At 48.6% G+C, this 20,763-nt stretch overlaps 1 protein-coding gene across 10 annotated transcripts in view; it reads right to left on the reverse strand.

Moving 5' to 3' along the window:
* Positions 1 to 398: 398 nt before the first annotated feature.
* CCDC136 (coiled-coil domain containing 136) overlaps positions 399 to 20,763 on the reverse strand; it is a 28,168-nt gene continuing 7,803 nt past the window's right edge. For 2 of the 10 annotated variants that reach the window (XM_067042236.1, XM_067042239.1), the window contains exons 5-17: positions 17,985 to 18,308; positions 15,649 to 15,760; positions 14,899 to 15,067; positions 14,505 to 14,645; positions 13,577 to 13,747; positions 12,980 to 13,165; positions 11,153 to 11,347; positions 10,463 to 10,690; positions 8,460 to 8,972; positions 7,868 to 8,089; positions 6,505 to 6,786; positions 5,543 to 5,836; positions 399 to 741 (exon numbers count right to left, since the gene is read on the reverse strand). In XM_067042236.1, coding sequence (XP_066898337.1) covers positions 631 to 741; positions 5,543 to 5,836; positions 6,505 to 6,786; positions 7,868 to 8,089; positions 8,460 to 8,972; positions 10,463 to 10,690; positions 11,153 to 11,347; positions 12,980 to 13,165; positions 13,577 to 13,747; positions 14,505 to 14,645; positions 14,899 to 15,067; positions 15,649 to 15,760; positions 17,985 to 18,308 — 2,948 coding nt within the window. In that variant the 3' untranslated portion in view covers positions 399 to 630. Of the gene's footprint in view, positions 742 to 3,633; positions 3,741 to 5,542; positions 5,837 to 6,504; positions 6,787 to 7,867; positions 8,090 to 8,459; positions 8,973 to 10,462; positions 10,691 to 11,152; positions 11,348 to 12,979; positions 13,166 to 13,576; positions 13,748 to 14,025; positions 14,185 to 14,504; positions 14,646 to 14,898; positions 15,068 to 15,648; positions 15,761 to 17,984; positions 18,309 to 20,763 lie in introns of all 10 variants that reach the window. The other 8 variants (XM_067042243.1, XM_067042244.1, XM_067042237.1 and 5 more) reach the window with 7 other exon arrangements.

A 20,763-nucleotide genomic window follows, 5' to 3' on the forward strand; every position in this document is an offset into this window, starting at 1 on the left:
TCGTAAGAACAAAGCCACGAAGGCCCACACGCAGATCTTCTCAGGGCACCCTTCTCACAGTAGACAGACGTGGGCACGAGACCCAAGGGCAGGTCATTTGGCCCCCCGTCACACAAGTAGCCAGATCACTCCATTTCTCTGTGCTTAGATAAGTTCCTTGAGATGAGGGTTAGTAGGTACAGACCAATCCAGCTGCGATTCAGCTGGCAGCACAAGGCGCCAGCATCATTTCTTTCTTTCTTTTTTTTTTTTTTCTCAGCCTCATTTCTGAGGTCATTTGTAGGGTGAGAAATCGTACGTAGGAGCCAGAGCCTTAAGTGAGCACCTGGTTAAAGGGGAACTGCTCTGTTCTGGTTGTGCTGTGAGGTAGTTAACAAATAAAAAGCCACAAAGTCTCATGTGATTCAGTTGATATTTAATTACAAGGAACCCAAGTTCTTACACGAGGCAGGAGATGGGAGCCAGCAGTTCCCCACAACAAGCCTTTCCGGCCTGAGTGGCTGAGGCTAAGGAGATGGGGACACGTGGAACACATGGGTGGGGCGGGGGCTCTGGCACAGTGTGTCCTGCCCAAAGCTGAGGGTAGTGGCCACTGTGGATCTGCCCCCCTCGGCTGGCCCAGGCCTGCCGTCACTCCATGAGGCAGAACTCTGTCTCCTGCTGTCGCATGTTGGGTAACACATACAGAGCCACAGCTGCAAGAGCCAAGAACACCATAGGCTTCCACATCCCAAACATGTTCTGTGGGGACCAAAGACAAATGGTGAGTGCCCAGCCTTCTGAACTCCTCCCTAAGCTAGAGATCCCCTGCCTACTGGTGCTGGAGAGATACCTCAGGAACACCATAATGGTCCAGTGTCTCTTATCTCCTGGGTAACCGCTGCAGACAATGTGGGCTTAGTCCTGGCACCACTAGGTATCTGGAACAACACTACGTGGGTGACCTGAGCTGGCTGCCCGTATTCATGACCCGTGGGGTGAGAAGAACCAGCTCCTGCGTGAGGAGCAAGCTCAGAAGCAGATTTCAGAGAATCCAAAAGGCTGCAGCAAAGGATCAGATGCCATGGCAAGGAAAAGAGGGTAAATTTGGGCCCTTGGGAAATGCAGCAGCATCATTAAATACTTGACGGAGGAAAAGTGAACTCAAGAGGATGATAAGACTGGCGGGGCGGGGGGGAGCGAAGAAAGTGCACCAGATTACAGCAAACATGAGGTTCTTAGGCAGCCCAGACCGTTTGTGGAGAATGATGTCCTTGAAGGAGACTGAAGGAAGTTGGTCACTGGCCCAGGGAGGCAGACACCAGGGTCATTAAAACACCTCCATGGAGAAAACAGAAGTGAAGAGCAGGCTGATGGCAGCCTGCTGTACAACCATTTGCACGTGACTGATGAGCTGGATGAGGGCCTGGAGAGGGACGCTCTGGAGGCTCGCCCTCACCTGTAACTTGGGTGAAGATAAGAAGGTAGCTGGCCACCCCTGAGGATGAGGTGAAGCTGGATGCAAAAGTGAGTACTTTGAAACCACAGGGGCAAGATTAAAAATAAACACAACGCTTCATCGGTGAGAACAGTGGACAATGGACTAGATCAAATAGAGATGAATGGAAAATTCTGCCTTGGATCCAAAAAATCAACTGCAGGCAGAGAACGGGGAGAGAACGCTTAGCATATGCAATGTGCAAAGGGCTTCTTTTTATAAACAATACATGAAATAAGTCAGCAATGTGATATTAGTTATCAGAGAGCTAACGTGATCTGAGGCTGAACAAAGAGGCTGCCGTATGGTGTCTTCCTACTTACTTGGGAGCAACCAATGAAGAGAGGTGATAAGGGGAAACAGGATTGGAATTTTATCGGATGCTAATATTAAGTCCTTAGAACTGATTCACAATTTACTGGCTGTATTACATAACCCCTCTATGCCTTAGTTTTATCACACGTAAAATGATAGCTACCTCAATGGGTTATTGTGAGAATTAAATGAGTTAATACTTAAAAGATGATTAAACAGTGCCTGGCATATAGTATGCATTATGTAAGAGTATGCTCTTTTTATTATTTATGTGGTGTTTTATCATTTATAAAGTACCTGCATATAAATGAACTCATCTGTTCCTCACATGAGGAAGCCAGAGGAGTTATCATCCTTTCCTTACATTTGAAGAAACTAATGTTCAGGTTATGCATTTTGCCCACTAGGACTAAGCTCTAAGAAACAGAGACAGACTCACCCAAGTTGTCTGCCCGCTTGTCAGCCACACTTTCTACTCTACTCTGCTGCCTCAGTTTCTGGATGGGAGCTGCATGCTGGGCCGTAGGCAGGCTCTGGGTATAACAGGCTCCTCCAAGAGGACGCTTACCCAGGAGTCCCTTCCTCTCACTCTAGTCAGGCCTGGCTGGGTTTGAGTTGGTGAAAGGTTATGGCTGAATGCTTTGGGTCTCATCCCATACGGACCCAGAAATCTGGGAGTGTACAGGGAGGAACAGGTACAGGGAGAGACCCCTCTCACCAAAGGGGTTAAAGACTGACGTGGTGAGTAACTGGAATGTCTAAAAGAAGAAAGGAGAAGGGTTGAAGAGGAAAAAAAACAATGAGGAGGAAAAAAGGCAGGACAGAAAAGGAAATAGTGATAAATGCTACCCACAAATGCTCCAGCGGTCACTCTGAACCTATGCAGTGAGCCAGCTACACTCCATTTACAGGGATGTTAGAAGAGAGGGTGGGGGAGGGGGAGGGGCAGGGGGAGCGTGGGAACGGAGCCAAAACAGGCCGAGAGGGAACAGTTTATGGGTTCTGGAAGGGCTCTACCTTGGGCCATAAGACTACATTCTACCTCCTATATTTGGTGTCCTGCTGACAGATCAGATTACACGGACTGGTGCCCAGAATAAATCAGTTTGGTTCCCTGAAAACACTGCATTTCTGGTTAGTGGAAACTTTTCATCAATACCACATTCTCTCCAGAAAGCCTAGCTTGGGAAGCCAGTTACAATAGAATCTGACCCCCAAAAGGAATGTAGCATTCTTGTTCTGATTTTTTGGAGACTAGAATCCCCAAACCAGAGAACTTCTCAGTAGAAAGTATATAATATGATACGAGTTTGATGCCAAGGCTGAAGGACGAATCGAGGTTGTCCTCATACAAATGACCTTTGGGGATCACAGCTCTCCAGACCTCTTCTGTCACCCAAGTGGGGAGGCAATGATTCCTTATTTTGCCATCCTGGGTAGTGACCATAGTGAGAGCTTGGCTCTGGGGCTAAACAAAGACAAAGAGCAGCCAGGCCAGCCTTGCAGTCAGACATCAGCTCATCAGAAAGTAGCCGAGGGAGCTTCGAAAGTAGCCACAGTGCTGGGATCATTCAAATTTTTCCCAGCCAGAATACAGAAACGCAAACTATATCAATGGCGAGCATTCCAAGTCCGTACAAGTAAGGAAGACATTCTTCGAGATGTTATGGGCTTTGCAGTAGCCCAAGGAAAAGCCAGGGCTAAAACTCAGACTGACTATCACCCGTTGTAAAATGACAAAAGCAAGAAGCAAGCGGCTCAGAGAAAAGGGAAAGAGGAGAGGCCAGGGCAACCTGCACCCTCCCTCTATCCCTCAGAAGGAGGGGACGCAATACCAGTACCTGCGTTAGGACGACGTCTCAGCCCACCAGCACCAGAGCAAAGCCGATATGACCACCAGGCCTACGAGAGGCAAGGAGAAGATGGGGGGATCGGGGGCAGGGGATGGCTGCAACATATCAAATGAGAAAGAGGCACGAGGAGAGACCAGAGATGAGAGATGGTATAAAAAGACATAAACACATGAATCCAACAGATAATGAAGATGATAAAACAAGGGGAAAAGAGAAAGAGATCAAGAGGTTAAACAACAGGTAAGCGAGAGCAGCGGTATTTCTTCTCCACTACTCGGGCCTGGTTCTTCCCATGGGTAGCCTACAGGAGATGCAAAACTGCACGGGTTAAGCGGCGCCATAGGTCCAATTCGGGGCCACATTTTTGGCTTGTCATATCCCTCTTGTATCTTGTCAAGCAAGGGTTATCTGCACCTAGACCTTTCTTGTAGGTCAGTAACTGTGGAAAAGTGAAGCTCCAGAGAGTAAAGCTGGGCTTTCCAGATGAGCAGGATGTCTACTTTGCCTGGGTCACTCTAGGAAGGGTAGCCTCCTGCCAGGCCACCTGTCCCTTTGTTAGCCGCATGTTCTGGCTGTTTTCCACCAAGTCTCAGTGTTCTGGGACATCCCTTAGGAGTCTGATGCTGTCGTTGTGAGACAAAACGCACTAAAACAAGCTAACAATGGAGAAGGGCTAGTTCTTGACTGCAACCATCTTCCAGAGAGAAAATGAATTTGCAGGCGGTAACACATATGCCAGCAGAGCTGCCCGTAAAAGATGCAGGACCCACTGAGGCAAAGGGACACCTCCATACGCAGACACAAGGAATGTACTTGACTGTGATGTAGAAAAATCCAGTTTCGTGTTTAGAAAGCTGGCACATGAGGCAAGGAAATCTATGAGGCTCTGAACCAGCATGTGGCAGGGTATGAAGAATTCAAAGAAACAGAACACTGGGGAAGGGGCTGTGGTTACTCCTACTTTTCACGTCCTCAACAATGGTCCTCTGCCATGAGGTTGACAGAGAACTGTAACTGGGTCCTTAGCCAGTGCTGCAGACTGAACTGCTGAAAATTCCACATAACCTTCGAGCTGACTGGGACATCCCACCACAAGAGACTTATTTTCTTCCCCTGTGTTTAAAAGGACAGAAAGAACCTGTACTGCAAACTGAGGACTTATTCAGGTACTACTCAAACACTTCGGAGATCAGAGCCCCCAGTTAACTTCAACCAGGGCAGAGATTCAGCTAGCATATTCCTGTATAGATGTACCAGTTGTTAAAATACAGAAATATTTTCGTACAGTTGGTACATTACCCAGGATACTCCCACCCGACCTCTCCAGATCCGGTAACTAAGGGGTCAGCGCTCTGGCTGGTCTCCCAAAACTGGCCAACGGCCCTGCTGTATAGACGGAAACATTCTATCACTTCCGATCGGCCCTGGCCCCCGCTCTCATGCCCTGTAATATTACATAGAGCCTGGCAGGCGACAGCAGCCTCTCCACACCCCTCACGGCAACAGAGGTCAGCCCTAATAGGGCAGCTCGGGAAAGCAGGACTGGGTGACTTGCCCAGGCTGACAGAAATGCGTGGCGCGGTGCTCGGGGAGGGTGAAGAACCCTCCTGAAGTGAGTAGAGGGTTATTACCGCATAAATGAAAGGAGGCAGGACTCCAACCAGCATGCCCCGCTTCCCAGAGAAGGTGCTCTCTGTGAGACAGTTCCGCAGCCTTTCCCGCAGGGACTGCTCTCTCCAACCCCACCTCCACCTTCACTTTCCCCAGTGCGATGCCTCAGAGCCTGCTGGCCTCTACTCCTGTAGAAGTCCATCCAAGGGCTGGGTCACAGCCGAACGCTGGGCACCTGCGCCCAAGAGCCCATTTCCCGCATGATCCTGCCTTTGGCTGTGGTTACCTTTTTGCTCTCAGAAAGCTTGCGGGGGTTGCTTCCCTCTGAAGCTTCATCTGCCTCCTCCTCTTGGTCGTCTTCTTCTTCCTTACCCTCCTGGCTGTGGAACTCTTCATATCTCTCCTCCTGATCTTCTTTGAATTTAACCTCTCTAGGACCTGATGGCTCAGAAACTAGTTCATCCCAGGACTCCTTTGTTTCGTCCTCAATTGCCTCCTTCGTTTCCTCTTCTATTTCCTCTTTCCTTTGATCGTCCAAGGCCATGTGGCTGGCCTTGTAGTACAGCACCACCTCCAGACTCTGTGGGGCGGAGGCAGTGCAGGATGGGGGATGCTGTTACCTGGGAAGATGCCCACCCTCACGATGATGCTTAACTACCTCAAGAAAACACGCTGCTTCACACAGGTGCACAGACAGCACTGTGTCCTGGGACTGAACTGATGTCCCGCGCACAGTGTGGGGGGTAGCCACACCCAGCCTCTCTGGAACCGTACCATATCTGTCTGGCCATTAGCCATTTCCAACCGTTCCCAGAGCTAAAGATTCTGCACCTCAGCTGCTGCTTCCTACCCCTGCCTGGTGGCCCCCCATTTTATCCCGTCCTCTTCCACCTATATGTACACAACTGCTTTGAGTAAATCCCTCTCTTTCCATCCATTTGGTCCTTCTCTTGGGCACGTGACCCAAGAAGAACAACAGGGGCCCCAGGAAATTGCACTGGTCTAACTGAAACAGTCATCCAGTCTAGAGGCTCTAGATCTGAGTGGTCTGTATTCCACTCTCCCCTTGACCTCACAGGAAAAGGGAGTACCAAATTGCTATTAAGATAGAACTACTCTGGACACATTAGAGATCCCAGAAGCTTCTCTACAAATACCTCATCTGGTCAGAATGGTGGTGAAGGTGATTTTCCTTCCTAGGATCCCCTTTAACTTTCTGCTTATCTGGCTACCAAGGTTACTACTCACCTTTCTGGTCTCAAAGCTGACCTCAGAACTCTCCAGGCTTGGCTTGGCCACCTTTTTACTTTTAACCCCATTGGCATTCTTGTTCATGTTCTTATTGCCATTGGTTCCCTTGGTTTCTTTGCTAACAGAGGACCTCTTCTCTTTGAGCTGGTGAAGCTCTTCCTGGCAGCACTGCAGCTGCCCCTCCAACTGCTCCTGCACAGCCAGGAGCCGCCCCTGCTCATCCACGCTAGCCTGGTACTGTAGCTGCAGCTCTCGCAGCTTGGCCTGCAGTTCTTTGATCTGTTGGTAGTGGAGGCCCAGTTATCCACAGCTAGGCCTACGTGATCAGCCTGGCCCCTGCTTCAGAAATTTCCCTGCTAAAGCCCAGGGGGACGTAGATAATACAGAAAACATTACACTGTTGAAAATGAGCCTCTAAAGCAGTTTTAGAGGTTCTCCCTAACTTGAGGCACTTGATGATTTACATCTAACATGATCAAAAAAGGATGACTAAAATCATGTCTTTACTGTGAACTGTCAGGGGAATGACAAAAGGGCTAACCCCTTCTGAACTGTGGGGCTTTATTACATAGTTGTTTTTGATGGGAACTCCTACTTTGCCCAAGCTATTTCTCTAATAGGTACAATCATTGCTATAGGAACTGTGTTGTATACTCCTGAGACTGGACCTGGGCTCCTGCACCTCACTCTGGAAACAGAAGCAAGTGCCAACCCTGCTCCCTACTCCCTGGTTTTGTCTTTCCTGGCTTCTGGCAGCACATCACGGCCTCCCTGGGTAGATACCAATACTAAGCAACCTAGGCCCACGTGTTTCTTGCTCTCTGAGCCTCTCCCATGTGTACAGTGACCCCCACTGGACAGAGGACTACTCTTCGTCAGAGTCAATGCCCTCAGTCCCATTCCTAGTGGATGCAGAACACTCTGCTTGGCATTATGAGAGATCCAAAAGAAGACACAGCCCTGTCCTCGAGGTGCTTACAATCTAGTTGAAGAGAAGAGACAAGGCAGAATACACACAAACTAAAGAAAATTGGAGGTAAAAAAAATACAAGTCGACAGAAGTGCTCTAGGACAAAAGAGAGAACAGAAGTGGCAAAGGGGGAAAAAAATCATTCAAGGAGTCTTGAGGATCAGTAAATCCCAGCATAGTGGGCGCCTGAGAAATGTCCATCAGTGGCACAACAGGCTGCCCAGCCTCTTGGGGTTCAGCCCCTGCTCTGTCCCTTTGACCAGGAGGAGGGCAACTGTACAGAGCTGGCAATGAGCTCCTGTCTCTCTCCTCAGCCTCTCCGAAAGGGCTCTGACCTCCTCTGGCTCTAGGGACTCCTGCCTGAAACCCTGCCTCCCTGAAAGCAGTTACCTCGTGCTCCTCATTTTGGGAGGCAACGGTCTTCTCCAGGCATTCCACGCACTCTTTGAATTTCTTCTTGCAGGCATCCAGCTCTTCCTTCAGCCCTTTCTGCTTGTCTAGCAGGTTTCTCATCTGCTGCTGCAGCAGGTCGTGCTCCTCCTGGCTGAGCTGGTACATGGCCTGCATTCCCTGCAGCTTGATCAACATCTTGGCAACCGTGTCCTCAAAGCACTGTGGAGGGCAGGGGAGTGATGACGGCACCCTGAGGAGCCCCTGCCCTCCGCCCACTCTCTTCGCTAGGCCCTTTCTTGGGTACAAAACAATGGCCACAGGATCTGAAGCCGCCCAGGGGGAATCCTGTATTTCTTCCCATAAAGAGCACCACGACTGTGTTGATGAAAAGTCCTGAATCTTAGACCTCCATCCAGATGGAGCATCTCCGTATGAGGGGCGCAGAGTACCTCATTTATATCCTGTAAGTTACCCTGCTCAGCTCTGAGCCCACTGCCCACTTCACCTCTTGTGGCCTTCCCCGTGACTTCTCTCTTAATAAGAAAAGAACCTTCTTCCCCAATCTGACCTGACATCCGGTTACTTTTACCTCCATATCTTCAGGCTTGGCAAGTTCGTCGTCCATGCTGCTGCTGACGTAACTCTTGTGACAGGTGTCCGAGCTACTGCTGGTGCCATAACTCTTCTTATAGGCAATGCTGCTGCTGCTGCTGCTGCTGCTGCTGCGGTAACTCCTCCCATAGGACTCCCTGGTACCGGTGCTACTGTCATAGCTCTTGAGGGGGCTCTCTTCGCTGGCCTGGCTGCTGTTGTAACTCTTGTGATAGCTCTCGTTGTCATCAATGTTACAACTGCTGCGACTGTTCTCGTTGCTGGTGGTCGTGCTCCCAAAACTCTTCTTGTAGGACTCAAGGCTCATTTTTACAGAAGGGGACTGGACTTGGAGCATCTGCATTTCTTCCAGGCAGAGCTGCAAGTCGGCCTGCAGCCTCTTCCGCTCCTCTAGGAGCCGCTCCTGCTCCTGCTGCAGCAGCTGCTGCTCGGTCTGACTGGCCCCGTACAGCTCCTGCAGAGCCTGCATCTGGGCGATGATCATCTTGGACTGCCAGGAGTGGGTGGGGAAACATCATCATTACTCTAGACACTGCGGTCCTTCTAGCTGCACCCCTCCTGGTGCGGATGTCTGAGAGCACAGGTCAGAGCAGTGCACACCTACCCTCCCGTCTCACCACAGCCTAGATCTTTCACTTTGCCTACAGGTAACTGGCATGTGTCAATTTCTTGCTCACTGGAGAAAATCTCCCTGGGACAGGTAGTCCACGATTTCTAGCCTCCCATTTCTGCTGGTTTCCATGCTCTGGTAACTTCCTCTCTCCCTGGAACAGCACTGAGTGGATCTCAAGGTCACTTGGGCTCCCTCCCCTCCCCTCTTCTCAGTCAGGTGTATCCATTATCCTGACCTCTGGGGCTCAGTCCCCTCCGCCACCCCCAATTCTAAAATCAGCCCTGGCCTTCAATATGAGCATATGAAGAACTTCTTCCTCGGAAGATGCAGACTTGGAATCAAGGTCTCACCACAAGTCCCTGTCGTAGTGAGGGACTCCTCCTGCCTCAATTCTGTATCTGGCCCCTGGGCATGCTTCCCAGGCCCTCGGGGCCTGGCTTCTTGGCAGCTGATGCCCAGGATGAGATCTGATTGGATAAGGGAATATTTTATACTTGGTTCCTGGTATCTGCTATCCAGGCTGAAACCTGACACCCCTGGAATCTGACCAAATCTCAGTTTGGACTTCCGCTATTCCCTACATCTATCTGCCTGTCTAGGCTAATATCTGAACAAGTAGATTGAAATTGAATAAATTTCAATTTCAATAAATTGAAACTGTCTACCTGCTCTTCCTTGCCCCCACTGAGGCCTCAGACCAAATGCATCTCCCAACCCTGAACAGACTTGTCTAGAAGTCTCCTTCAGTGTGACCTCAGAGGCATGACCACTTGCTGGTGCTTGAGACCCATGGATTCTCTAGTCTAACACCTCTGACCTGGATGTTATTGCCACAAAGTTCCAATGAAGACAGTGAGGTCAGTACCAAGAACCCCACATGCTGGGAATTCTTCCCTTGGAAATAAATGGCCTCAGATGTGCCTCATGTAGAACACCAAAAGGTTACAGATTTTGGTCACTGGAAAGCTTACTTCTCAATTACCAACGAGTTCATGAGGAAAGGATGCCATGTTTAGAGTCAGTCCTAAGGAATCCAAACAAGCACTAAGTTGATCTACTTCAAAAAACGTCTGGAAAATGAGATGTTGAAGAGATTGAGTCAAATTATCAGGAGATCACAAACTTCCAGGTCATCTGGTTTCTAAGTGTTCACAGTGCTTCAACTGGGCATCCATCTGAGGGAGCAGCTAAGGCCGTACCTAAAGCCACATCTTAATGAGCCGCTGAGTGGCTGAGAGGGTGGAGCTTTAGCTTCATCCTTGCGCCTGGCAAAACAGGGCTTTGGAACTCTGACCCCTCTGTGAAGCCCCCTTTCCCTGCAATGCTGTTGCCCCCAGAACTATCTCCCTGCCTCTTGCTATAGTTACCTTGTTATGACCACATTTTGAGGACTTAGGCCATTTGGAATCCTTCGGATTCTCCAACACTTCCCGGAAATCAGACTCCTTGAAACGTTGCAGCACTCCGTGCAGTTCTAATTGTTCTTTTAATACACTTTCTTGATCCTGTATCAGTTTTTTCTGCTCCTCCTGCATGCCTTGGTAGAGCATCTGTAGTTCACACAGGTCTTGTAACTTTGTAAGGAGCTCCTGACTCTGTGAGGCAGAGTGGAAGGGAGGGAGCTAGAACTGTGGTGGTTACACTGCAAGACCTCTGCCTCCTTCCTCCTCGGGACCCTTCCCTTAGGGGGGCTGGCTCTGCACAGCCCATCTGGGACAGGAGGGGAGTCTCTCTTTGGAGACCTGCTAGTTGAGTAGTAATGACCTCATATGTTTGGATGCATTTTGCAGTTTGCAAAGTGCTTTCAAGTACATTTTCTCCAGACGGACTGAATATCTAAATATAAAATGCTGGACAGATTCCAGAGTATAGGATGTATTTTAAGATTTAGAGCCCTAATCAGCTATATTGAACCGTTTTGTTTGAGGAGGTTGGTGAGAAAGTAAGGAGTGGTTGGTTAAGAAGAGAAAAAGTTCCATCCCCACCCTTTTACTTCTCCCAAGTAGTCACATCTGGGCAGCTCCTCACAGCTAGCAGCCGCCCCTAGCTGAGATTACCTTGTGGAAGAGACCAGATCTGGGGAGCGGGAACGTGAGCCTGTGCAGCTCTTCGTGCAGCTGGCCCTGCTCCTCCTGCATCCTCCTCTGCCTCTCCAGGAACTCGCACTGTTCCATTTGCAGCTGGGCCATCTCCTTCTGGCTGGCCTTGTACCTCTCCTGCAATTCTGTCAGTCTGAAGAGCAGTGCGTCACACTGTGGACGGGGCAGGGCGCGCAGGGGTGCTTACTCTGGGAGGCGGGCTCCCTGGCGTTTCTCTGCCCCATGCGGTCAGCAGAGCACTCCGTGTTCTCTTACCTCTTGTGATTCACCAGGGTCTCCCACCCTGTAGTCACCTTAGACTGCTCATCCCAAGCCGCATTGCGCCCATACAGGCCTAGATGCTGAATGGGAACCCCAGGAGGCTGCTCAGGACTGAAGTTTGGCTGTGCTCTAAATTTTGCCTACTAGTTCTTTCTGAGGGCAGTTTTCGAGGGAGGTTATAAGCGCCCCTCCCTTCTCATTTCCCCACCTCCATTTCCTCTGGTAGATACCATTTTCCCACCCTGCAGGGAATTCTAGTTCCTGTTACTCTCCAGTTGTTTCTATAACTAATTATGCTCCTTACCAATAAGGACTTACTTTCACCCTAATTTTCCCCATTTTTGTTTTCATAATCAGCTTTAAGAATCTTTAGAGAAGTATGAACTATTGCTGAATTTGGGTTGAGAGGACTAAATCATCCCATGATTCCAAAAACCCAAATCTTCTAATATTAAACTAATCTCAATGTTCTTTTAGGAGGAGAGAAGAGGCTGGCTCTGTATGCCAGCATGCTTCTCCCTTCCCATAGTTTCTTCCACTAGGAGAGAAAGTGATGAGCAAGTTATGGACCCCCTGGACCTCTAAACGGAGTGGGAGTGGTGGGGGGGGAGGGAAAGTGAGACTGGGTGTAGAAAGGCAGGTGACTATTGGGGCAGCCCAAATAACATCCCCAGTTCTATGCCTTCTGAAGGCCTTTCCCTGAGGACATAGCCTACTGTTGGCTGTGGCAGGAGCTACTGAGTATTCTGGCAGAAGGCGACTAGCTCCACCATCTTTTGGAATCTTGTACCTTTTTTGCATCATGCTTCAACATTTTTCCATTTCCTGTCAGTGGTCAGGAGCTGAAAGTACTCAACAAGGTTAACTAATAATGACTTGCATTTTACACACTACAGAAAAAAGGGTAAGTGAAGAAGGAAGGCCTTATTTATCACTATCAGAATTTTTTTACTAAAAGAAAGTTAGATAAGTATTCTGTTCAACTTAAAGAGGGCAAAATTCAAGTTTAGAATTTAACTACTCTGAAGTCACAGAATAAATCCTGAAAAAGCCTAGGTCCTTCTAATACCCAATCAGCACTCTGGGCACAGACCATGCCTCTTGACAAGAGCACCTACCATCTTCCTCAGAAAACTGGACCTTCTCTTTCTAGTTTGAACAAGCATAGTTGTGTATATGGGCCTATGTATATGTTCTTTTCCACGAATGACTAGATATCACTGCAGTTCTAACAATAAGGTATAAATGTCTACACACATGAAATCATGTGTGAAATCTTCAGGTGTTCAGACTGGATCCAGAGGTATTGATTCTACTAAGCTGTGGCTTGGGCTCAAAGTCAAGGTCAAGGCAAAGTTTTAAAGTTAACAGCATGGGGCTCTGCCTCTGTTTTCTGCCTTTCCACATTCATCTGTGATTGGACAGGAAGTCCATCAAGCCTCTTGGTTGGATGACTTCATCTTTTGCCTCTATACCTCCTCTCTCCAAGGCTCAGGAGATCTCACCTCTCTTAATTACAATTACCTTATCAGCACACTTTCCCCTGTCCTCTGGGATGGAATGGGTGGTCTTGAGCTGCTGCAGCTCCTGCTGGCAGAGCAAGAAGTCCGGCTTGAGGTGATCATACACGTGCTTTTGCCGCTCCAGCGCATCCTTGCTGGTCTGGTACAGCCGCTTCATCTCCTGCAGCTGGGTGTGCATCTCTGCATTCTGGGGCAGGGGAGGCAGACCCCGCCATCATCCCAGAAGCCCCCGTGGCTGCACTCTCTCCTCTCAGGCAGGGACTAAAGGGTCCTGTCCTTTCCAGTTCCAATTTCATCCCAGTGGGGACTATCTGAGATGGACCAATCCCCCACAGGCTCTACACAGAGACCTGGGACTTCCTCTTTTGGAAGGAGGGGAAGGGAAACACCTTCCTTTTTTACAGCCCTTTCTGATTTAAAATCGAAGGAAGCTGAGTGCATCGTGACCCTTTGAGATCACGTTTCCAGGAAGCACTTTTTTATCTCCCTCATCGACAGCTCCTCCACAGAACTCCACCACCCCACTCCTCCTGTGGACTTGTCCTCTCATGGGAGGCTCTGCCGTGCTACATTCTCCCTCACCTGAAGCTTCTTTTACCTTCTCTCTGCTCTCTTGGAAGGAGGCCACGATGCCCTTGAGGTGCTGCACCTCTGCCTCGTGGCAGCACAGGCTATCCTGCAGCTGCTGCTGCACGGCCAGCAGCTCGTCCTTCTCACACGTGATGTTCTGGTACTGCAGCTGCAGCTTCTGTAGCCGGCACTGTAACTCCTGCGGTGGAGGGGGCCGTGGGCAGTACCTCTGGGATCCTCAACCCACTCACGCTTCTGCTTGAGTCACTCTCAGACACAGACAGTCTGAGAATCCACTACTCCCTGCCCTGCACTTACGGGTGTCCTCTCATCTAACAGAGGACTCGAGGTGGCTGGAGTTCTGTGCCTGTGGTGCTGCAAAGGTGGCAGCTGGAGCTATTTCAACACTCAACTCTTATCCCCCTCCCCCCAAACCTCTGGCACCTAAGCGGCCCCTCACCTCGGGGTCATTGTTACCTTCTCACTCTGGCTTTCTATGACCGTGAGTTTCGTAACTTTGAGCTGCTGGAGCTCAGCCTGAAGTTGTAGCTGCACCTTCAAGAGCTCATTCTGCTCCTGCTGGCTAGCAACATACTTTTGCTGCAGGGCAGAGAGCCTGGTCCTCAGCTCCTCGCTCTGCGGTGGGGAGGACGTGGGGAGAGCGGTTACTCTCATGAATCAGCAGACCTCTCTCCAGACCAGAGTGGTTCTTTTCCAGACACAGACATCTTGAGGTACTCCCACAGGCCTATGGTTTAGTTTCTTTTCTGCGGCAGACACTCGATAATGACTACCATTTCTAGAATGCAATGCTGTGTGACTTCTCCAATTGCTCTCTGGTTGCAGCGCAAGAGTCCGCAGAGCACAGCCTTCCTCTGCGTTCATCCTCCCCTGAAGTGGCGACTCCATGAAGGCCCTTCTGCCCTCCCCAATGCCCTTCCCCTGTCAGTGTTTACCTGGGTGGCACTGTGGGAAGGCTGAAGCCGAAGCACCTCATTCTGTGCACACTTGAGCTCCCTCTGCAGCCGCCTCTGCTCCTCCTCACTGGTCCGGCGATGATGCTGTAGCTCTTGCAACTCACAACTCAGTTTCTTACACTGTGTGGGAAACGGAACAGGAAGGCGGATTTACGACAGGTACCATAGGCACTCTGGGAACAGGCTTGGGCAGAGTATGGCATTCCTTTTACCGGAATCTTCAGTAAAAGGCAAGCAAGTGAGACCCTGGAGGCCTATCTCTCGCCACAGCACCTGCTTCCTTTGTCAGCCTCGTGTTTAAGGAGACACTCACTGCTGCCGCAGGCCAGGAGAAGGTGGGAGCGAGGCCGTAAAGGGGCCTGCCTTTCCCTACCTCATTCTGCATGTCATGCATCTGCTCCTCAGCTCCCAGCAGCTGCTGGCGCAACAGATGCATTTCAGGATCAGGCTCCAGGAAATCCTCTTCTGCAGTCTGAGACTCTGCTGACTTCATATTCCGTGGTGCTTGGGACTCCAGACACCTTTCTGTTGCTCTTCGTGTCCTGTAATCCAGAACCCCAGAGTCACGTTTGGGAGAGAGCTCTGCCCGGCACCACCTGCCAAGTGTGCTTGGTCCTGATGCCTTCATTTTAGGCAAAAGGAGCCTTCTATAGTGATTCACCTCTCAGACACACCTAGGAGATTATAGAAAAAGTCCCCAGCACCTCAATCTGCAAAGGCATGTCTGGCTCTGGGAGACCCTAAGAGTACTAATCCAGTCGGGCTCGAGGCTGCGCCTGGAGTCACGCCAGCTCCAATCTGGAGGTAATATACCATTAGACTGAATCAAGCCTGGGAGGACAACAAAGGAATTGCTTCTTATCTACTCTAGGGCAGAGCAAACCAGACCTAATGCCTAGAATGGAAGAAAACTTTATTTTAGAACTCACTCAATTCTAATCCTGAGACATCTGGGTTGGACCCCAAGACCTACTTCTTGACAGTATCCATAACCTTTGGATACCATGGAAAGGACCGGCTCACCAGGACCAGAGGGAGGCTCATTAGCCTGGCATCTGCATTCACCAGTTCTACTCAGGGAAAAGCCCAGTCCTAAAGAGCCCCACCAGCCTCCAGGCTGTACCTCTCACTCTCCAGATGTGCAAGCTGTCCTGTGAGGCTGCTGTTGCTCTCCTGAAGGACCTGGTACTCCTCATTCAGGAAGCGGTAGCAGTCCCGCAATTTCTGCAACTCTTCTGCAGAGGACAGGCAGAGAGGTGAGATCCCAGGAAGCACTGATGATCAGTCTCCAACTCTCCTGCCTAGAAATCTGGCTGCAGAAAGCTGAAGAGTTTCTTTTTCTAAAGACAGATGAGCTACCACATGCAGAAGCTTAGAAGACAGGGCCCGGAAAGTTCCACACTGCAGTGTCTTTGTCCTCTTTCAGTTAGCTGCCCTTCTTTTCAACTTCTCAGAAGATTGCCCTGTGTGCCCATCTTCAAAACCCCAACCAAGGGGGTGGGTTAGGGGTGGCAGGGGGAAAAAAACCAACCAAGACAGTCTTGAGATTTTTAGGAGCTTGCAAGGGTTTAAGTAAGTTTTTGGTTTACTGTATTTAAAGTTTCCATTCAACTGTTTACAGTTAGTTTCCTCTTACACTTTTAGTACAAAAAGCTGAGAGTGTTAACTGCCAGATGTCATTACTGCCAGTGCCGGGCTTTCAGAGACAACCCAGGCATCCTTTTACTTCCTTTATTACCACACCAAATCCATCGGCCTGCACATGGCCAAGAATTCTTTCTAATGATCTTTTATCTCTGACAAAAAAGCCCACCCCAACCAAGCCTACAAATCATCCGCAGGCATCAGCAGAGATCTGGTTGAAATGTCCCAGCACATGTCCCTAAGTTCCAGATACCAATACTTTTTAATGCTGTGATAATATAAACACCCATATCTGTTTTGTTTCTTCATGATTAAGAATTATTTCTCTCAGAATACTAATTCTGCGGATATTTAGAGAACACTAACTTGCTCAAATTAGAACACAAGGCCTATCTTGCCTGCTTTGAGAGTCAACACCCTGAAATTCACTTCTAATGTTCCCTCTTTAGTCCAATCAAAAGTCCTCGGCATACTCCAGATTATCATAGAAGGAAGGAAGGAAACTAATCTTTAATGAAAAGCAACCACGTGCTAAACATTAGACTTGATGAGTCTAGCCTCAGATTCAGTTGTGTGTGAGTGCTTTCAATACACTAGGCATTTCATTTAATCCCCAAAATAGTCCTATAAGGTTTTCTTTCTTTCTTTCTTTCTGAAAAAACTTTTAGTTTTAGAAGAGTTTTAGATTTACAGAAAAGTTGCAAAGATAGTGCAGAATTCCCCGGGACTGTTCTCACCTAGTTTCCCTGATTGTTAACATCTTCCCATGGGTACATTTGTCATGACTAAGGAATGAACACTGGTACTTTACTGTTAACTAAACTCTATACTTCATTCAGATTTTTCTACATTTTCCCTAAGGTTCTTTTCCTGTTCCAGAATCCCATCCAGTCATAAAGTTTTATTAATCAATTTTTATAGCTATGGAAACTGAGGTACAGGGAGATAATAACCAGGCTATTTATCCTGCTAATTAGCAGAGCTAAGATTCTGAACTTGGGTCTGTTTAACTCCAGCCCAAGCGTTCCCACTGTGCTGGCCTCCCTCTCCTAGTACACCAGTCCAAAAGCGCTTCTGAGAGGCCTGCTACAGCTGGGAAAACTTGCAGTTCTTTGATTCCTCGTTGATTGCCTCTGCTTGACCTGGCCTAGTACAGGGCCTCGCATTATACCCAGATCATAAATCTAGCCTCAGAATAAAGGCAAACGCTCTGATGTCATGAAGCCTAGCAACTAGCTGGGAGACTCTGAGCAGAGCTCTAAGCTTTTGAGTACTCATGTATTACTGGAAATAACCTCTGTTCCTCTCCAGCTGTCTTGTGCTCTGGTTTGCTGCCCCCTAAAGCTTCTACTTGGGGAGGACTAAAGGAGGCTAAAAATTAGCATTGTGGGCATTCTGGGACTTGGGAGCAGGACTGGGAACCCCTCACCCCAACCCACAGAGAAAGTGACCCAAGCAAAGCACCATGATGCCAGAGCAGTGGGAAGCTTTCCAAGGTGACAGGCCCCTATACGCCCACCCCAGAACTGGAAACTTTCCCAGGAAGGGCTTTAGCACAGGCAAATCAACAAACGCCCAATGGCTCTCTGAGGAAGAATTCTCAGGGTACAGCTCCATGGTGCTATTTCTTACACCATTATGGACTGGTCATATGACATCAAGTTTTTCTCTCTTACAGTCTTGAATCCAACATGGAAGCTTTTTCTAGAGGCTCCCAATTCATGATCTAAGCCCACCTTCCACCATCTTCTTGTGTACTATTTCCCTCTGTTTGATTTGACTGACAGACCAGGAGGAGGGCTGGCTTTCTCATACCTTGCATCTCAGAGAAATCTGAGAGACTTAAACTATTAGATGGGTCAGAGTTCTTCATTTCTATTTCTGCACGGAGGGAGGTGATCTCCATCTCATACTCTCCTCGGATGCGCTCCATGTCCTCGAGTTCATTCTGCATCCGGCAGAGATCCTCCTGCAGGGAGGCTATGTCACTCTCATGTTCAGTCGCAGAGTCCTCCGCTGCTTGCCGCAGATTCTGGATCTCAGCCTGGGCCAAATGCAACTCCTGTTCTATTTCCTTAAGTTCACATTCTTTTTCACGCTCTAACAGGGAAATCTCCTCCCGTAGAGACCGCAGCTCACCTGCAAAGCCCAAAGACGATCTTGAGATGATCAAGAGGACAAGTGAACTAATCTACCATATTCTAGAAGCATAAAGTTAAAGGCCTACTTATTTCTTATCTGGAAACTCCTGACAACCTGCTCTCTACCCCATCAGAGAAGTATAGCTTCACCTGATATGGAATAAAGGGAATACCTAAGAAGAGAATAGAGTGAATCTATGTAGCAAGGTGCAGTAGAAAAGTAGATCTTGAGGTTTGGCATCAAAAACAAATTAGGCTACTCCAAACAAAAAGTATTAAGTGCTTCTATGAAATCGCCTGACAGTTAAAGACCAAACCTAATTTACACCATTTTACTGATGTCCTGAGTCTTTCCAAAAAGCCCCTTACTAAAAAAATTTACACAGACTATTCTCATCTATTCAGTCTGGGAGCTTAGAAATCACAGAGCCTCAGATCTCCCATCAACTGCCTGTGTAAGTACTGGTCCTAAAACAATGTGTATTTAGAGCTCACAGTTGAAATTCAAATATAGGTTCATCTCATGAGAACCAAACATAGGAAAATAACCTAGATGCCAATCAATAACGGATAGCTTAAATTGAAGAAGGTAAAATAGAATATTGGCAGTCATTTAAAAGAAAGTGGCAGATCTATAGAGAAGACATGAGAAAGTTTCCATAATATACTAACTAGGAAGAAAAATGAGCTGTAAAATACATGGTATTATCTTATTTTTGTAAAAAATATTCATACATATAATATATAACACAAATATACAAAGACATAGAAAAAGGTCTGGAAAGATATATGTCCTAAACCATACAGCATAGTTGCTTCCGAGGAATGAGACAGCATGTGAGAGGGACTTTTTACTTTCCACATCATATATATCAGTGCTGTCTGACATTTCACAACAAGCCTATATTTTATAATAGGTTTTAATTTACAAAAGAAACATGTCAGAGCTCTCAGTACCCGTGGAGCATCTCAAGGTTTCTGGACAGAGGTACCCATCCAGGATCAAGAGAACCTAAAAGTGGAGCAAGAGTAAAAGGCACTGCCACCAACAGAAAATTCAAAATTTGGGAGTCAGGATTCAGGAATTAGTGAGGATTGGATTGGAAGGGTCAGGACCTTCCCACAAACTCTTTGCAAGGCACACTGTCCCCATCCCTTGCCCCCAACTCCTGTTCATTCTACTCACCCTTCAGATTTCAACTTTCCCTAGCCTCTCCCCCAACCTCCTCAAAAGATAAAGCAAAGCCCTCCATTAAATGTTCTCATAGCCCCTTGTACTTTTTACAGTGTGTGTGTGTACATAAAACGTTGGTCTCCACTTGTAAGCTTCATGAAGACAGGAAACATGTCTGTTTTTCTCACCATTACAGGTTCAGGATCTGCCAGAGAACCTAGCACTCAATAAATGCACTCAATAAATATTTGCTGTATTCATGCATAAATGAGGCAGGGATACATCTAGTCCACACACTTTTACTGAGGACCACGGGTACAGAATTACATGTTCGAGGTGGAAGCAGCAGAAAGTAACACACCACTGTAAAGCAATTATACTCCAATAAAGATGTTTAAAAAAAAAAAAGAATTACATGTTTGGGTATTTTTTTAAAAACTAAAACAGAACATGGAGGTCTGAGAAGAAAAATTTGGACACACTGCAGACATAAATGCTGAGCGGACCAGGTGTCTCGGAGGCAGGGGTGCGCGGTGGGAGTGGCACGGGGTAGGTCTCCTGCCAACCTCACACGGGCGGCTCCGGCCACATATTCGCCAGTCTCTCCTTCTCTACAACCATCCTAGCTGTCTCCTCTCTTCAGTCTATTTGACAAGTATTAATTGATCACCCCTGTGCCAAGTCCAAACATCTCCACTTAGATTCTCTGACTTCCTTCCTGTTTTAAGGAAACAAAGTCCTTGCTCTTTCCCACTACTGAACGGACACACAAGTCAACCGGCCATTATGATAAAGGCCTGGGTGGGTTTTCTGTTGAAGGGCTGACCAACCTCTATTTCCCCACTTTGCCCTCAATGTTCGGGTTCAAAACTCCCTTAGGTTCTCCTCTGGGGTCTAGCCCTAAAAAATGACATTCTCAGGTGCACTGGGGAATGGAGAACGGTCGCGCTCAGCCTCAGAAAGCTCTCAACTAGAAACACAGAGGGGCGGAGGGGTGGGGCTTGCAGGCAAGCCCCAGGGAGGGGCTTATCGGGAAGATGGGCTGGGCGGGGCGGGCCCGGCTGGGAGGTGGAAGGGCCTGACCAGGGTTCTCAAGAGCAGGCGTCGGTTGACACTGAAGCTGGGGCGGTCGGGGGCGAGGCCGAAGACCGGGGGAGGGGGACACAGTGAAGTCAGTTTTCACTCACTGGTTATGGCCTCCATCTCGCCAGAATCCCCACCCCCAACCCGCAAGCGGTCTCTCTGGGGGGGCCTCCCCGCCACCAGCCGGTCCCAGCCC

This window comes from Kogia breviceps, chromosome 9 (assembly GCF_026419965.1).
Source record: "Kogia breviceps isolate mKogBre1 chromosome 9, mKogBre1 haplotype 1, whole genome shotgun sequence".
Lineage (NCBI taxonomy): Eukaryota > Metazoa > Chordata > Mammalia > Artiodactyla > Physeteridae > Kogia > Kogia breviceps.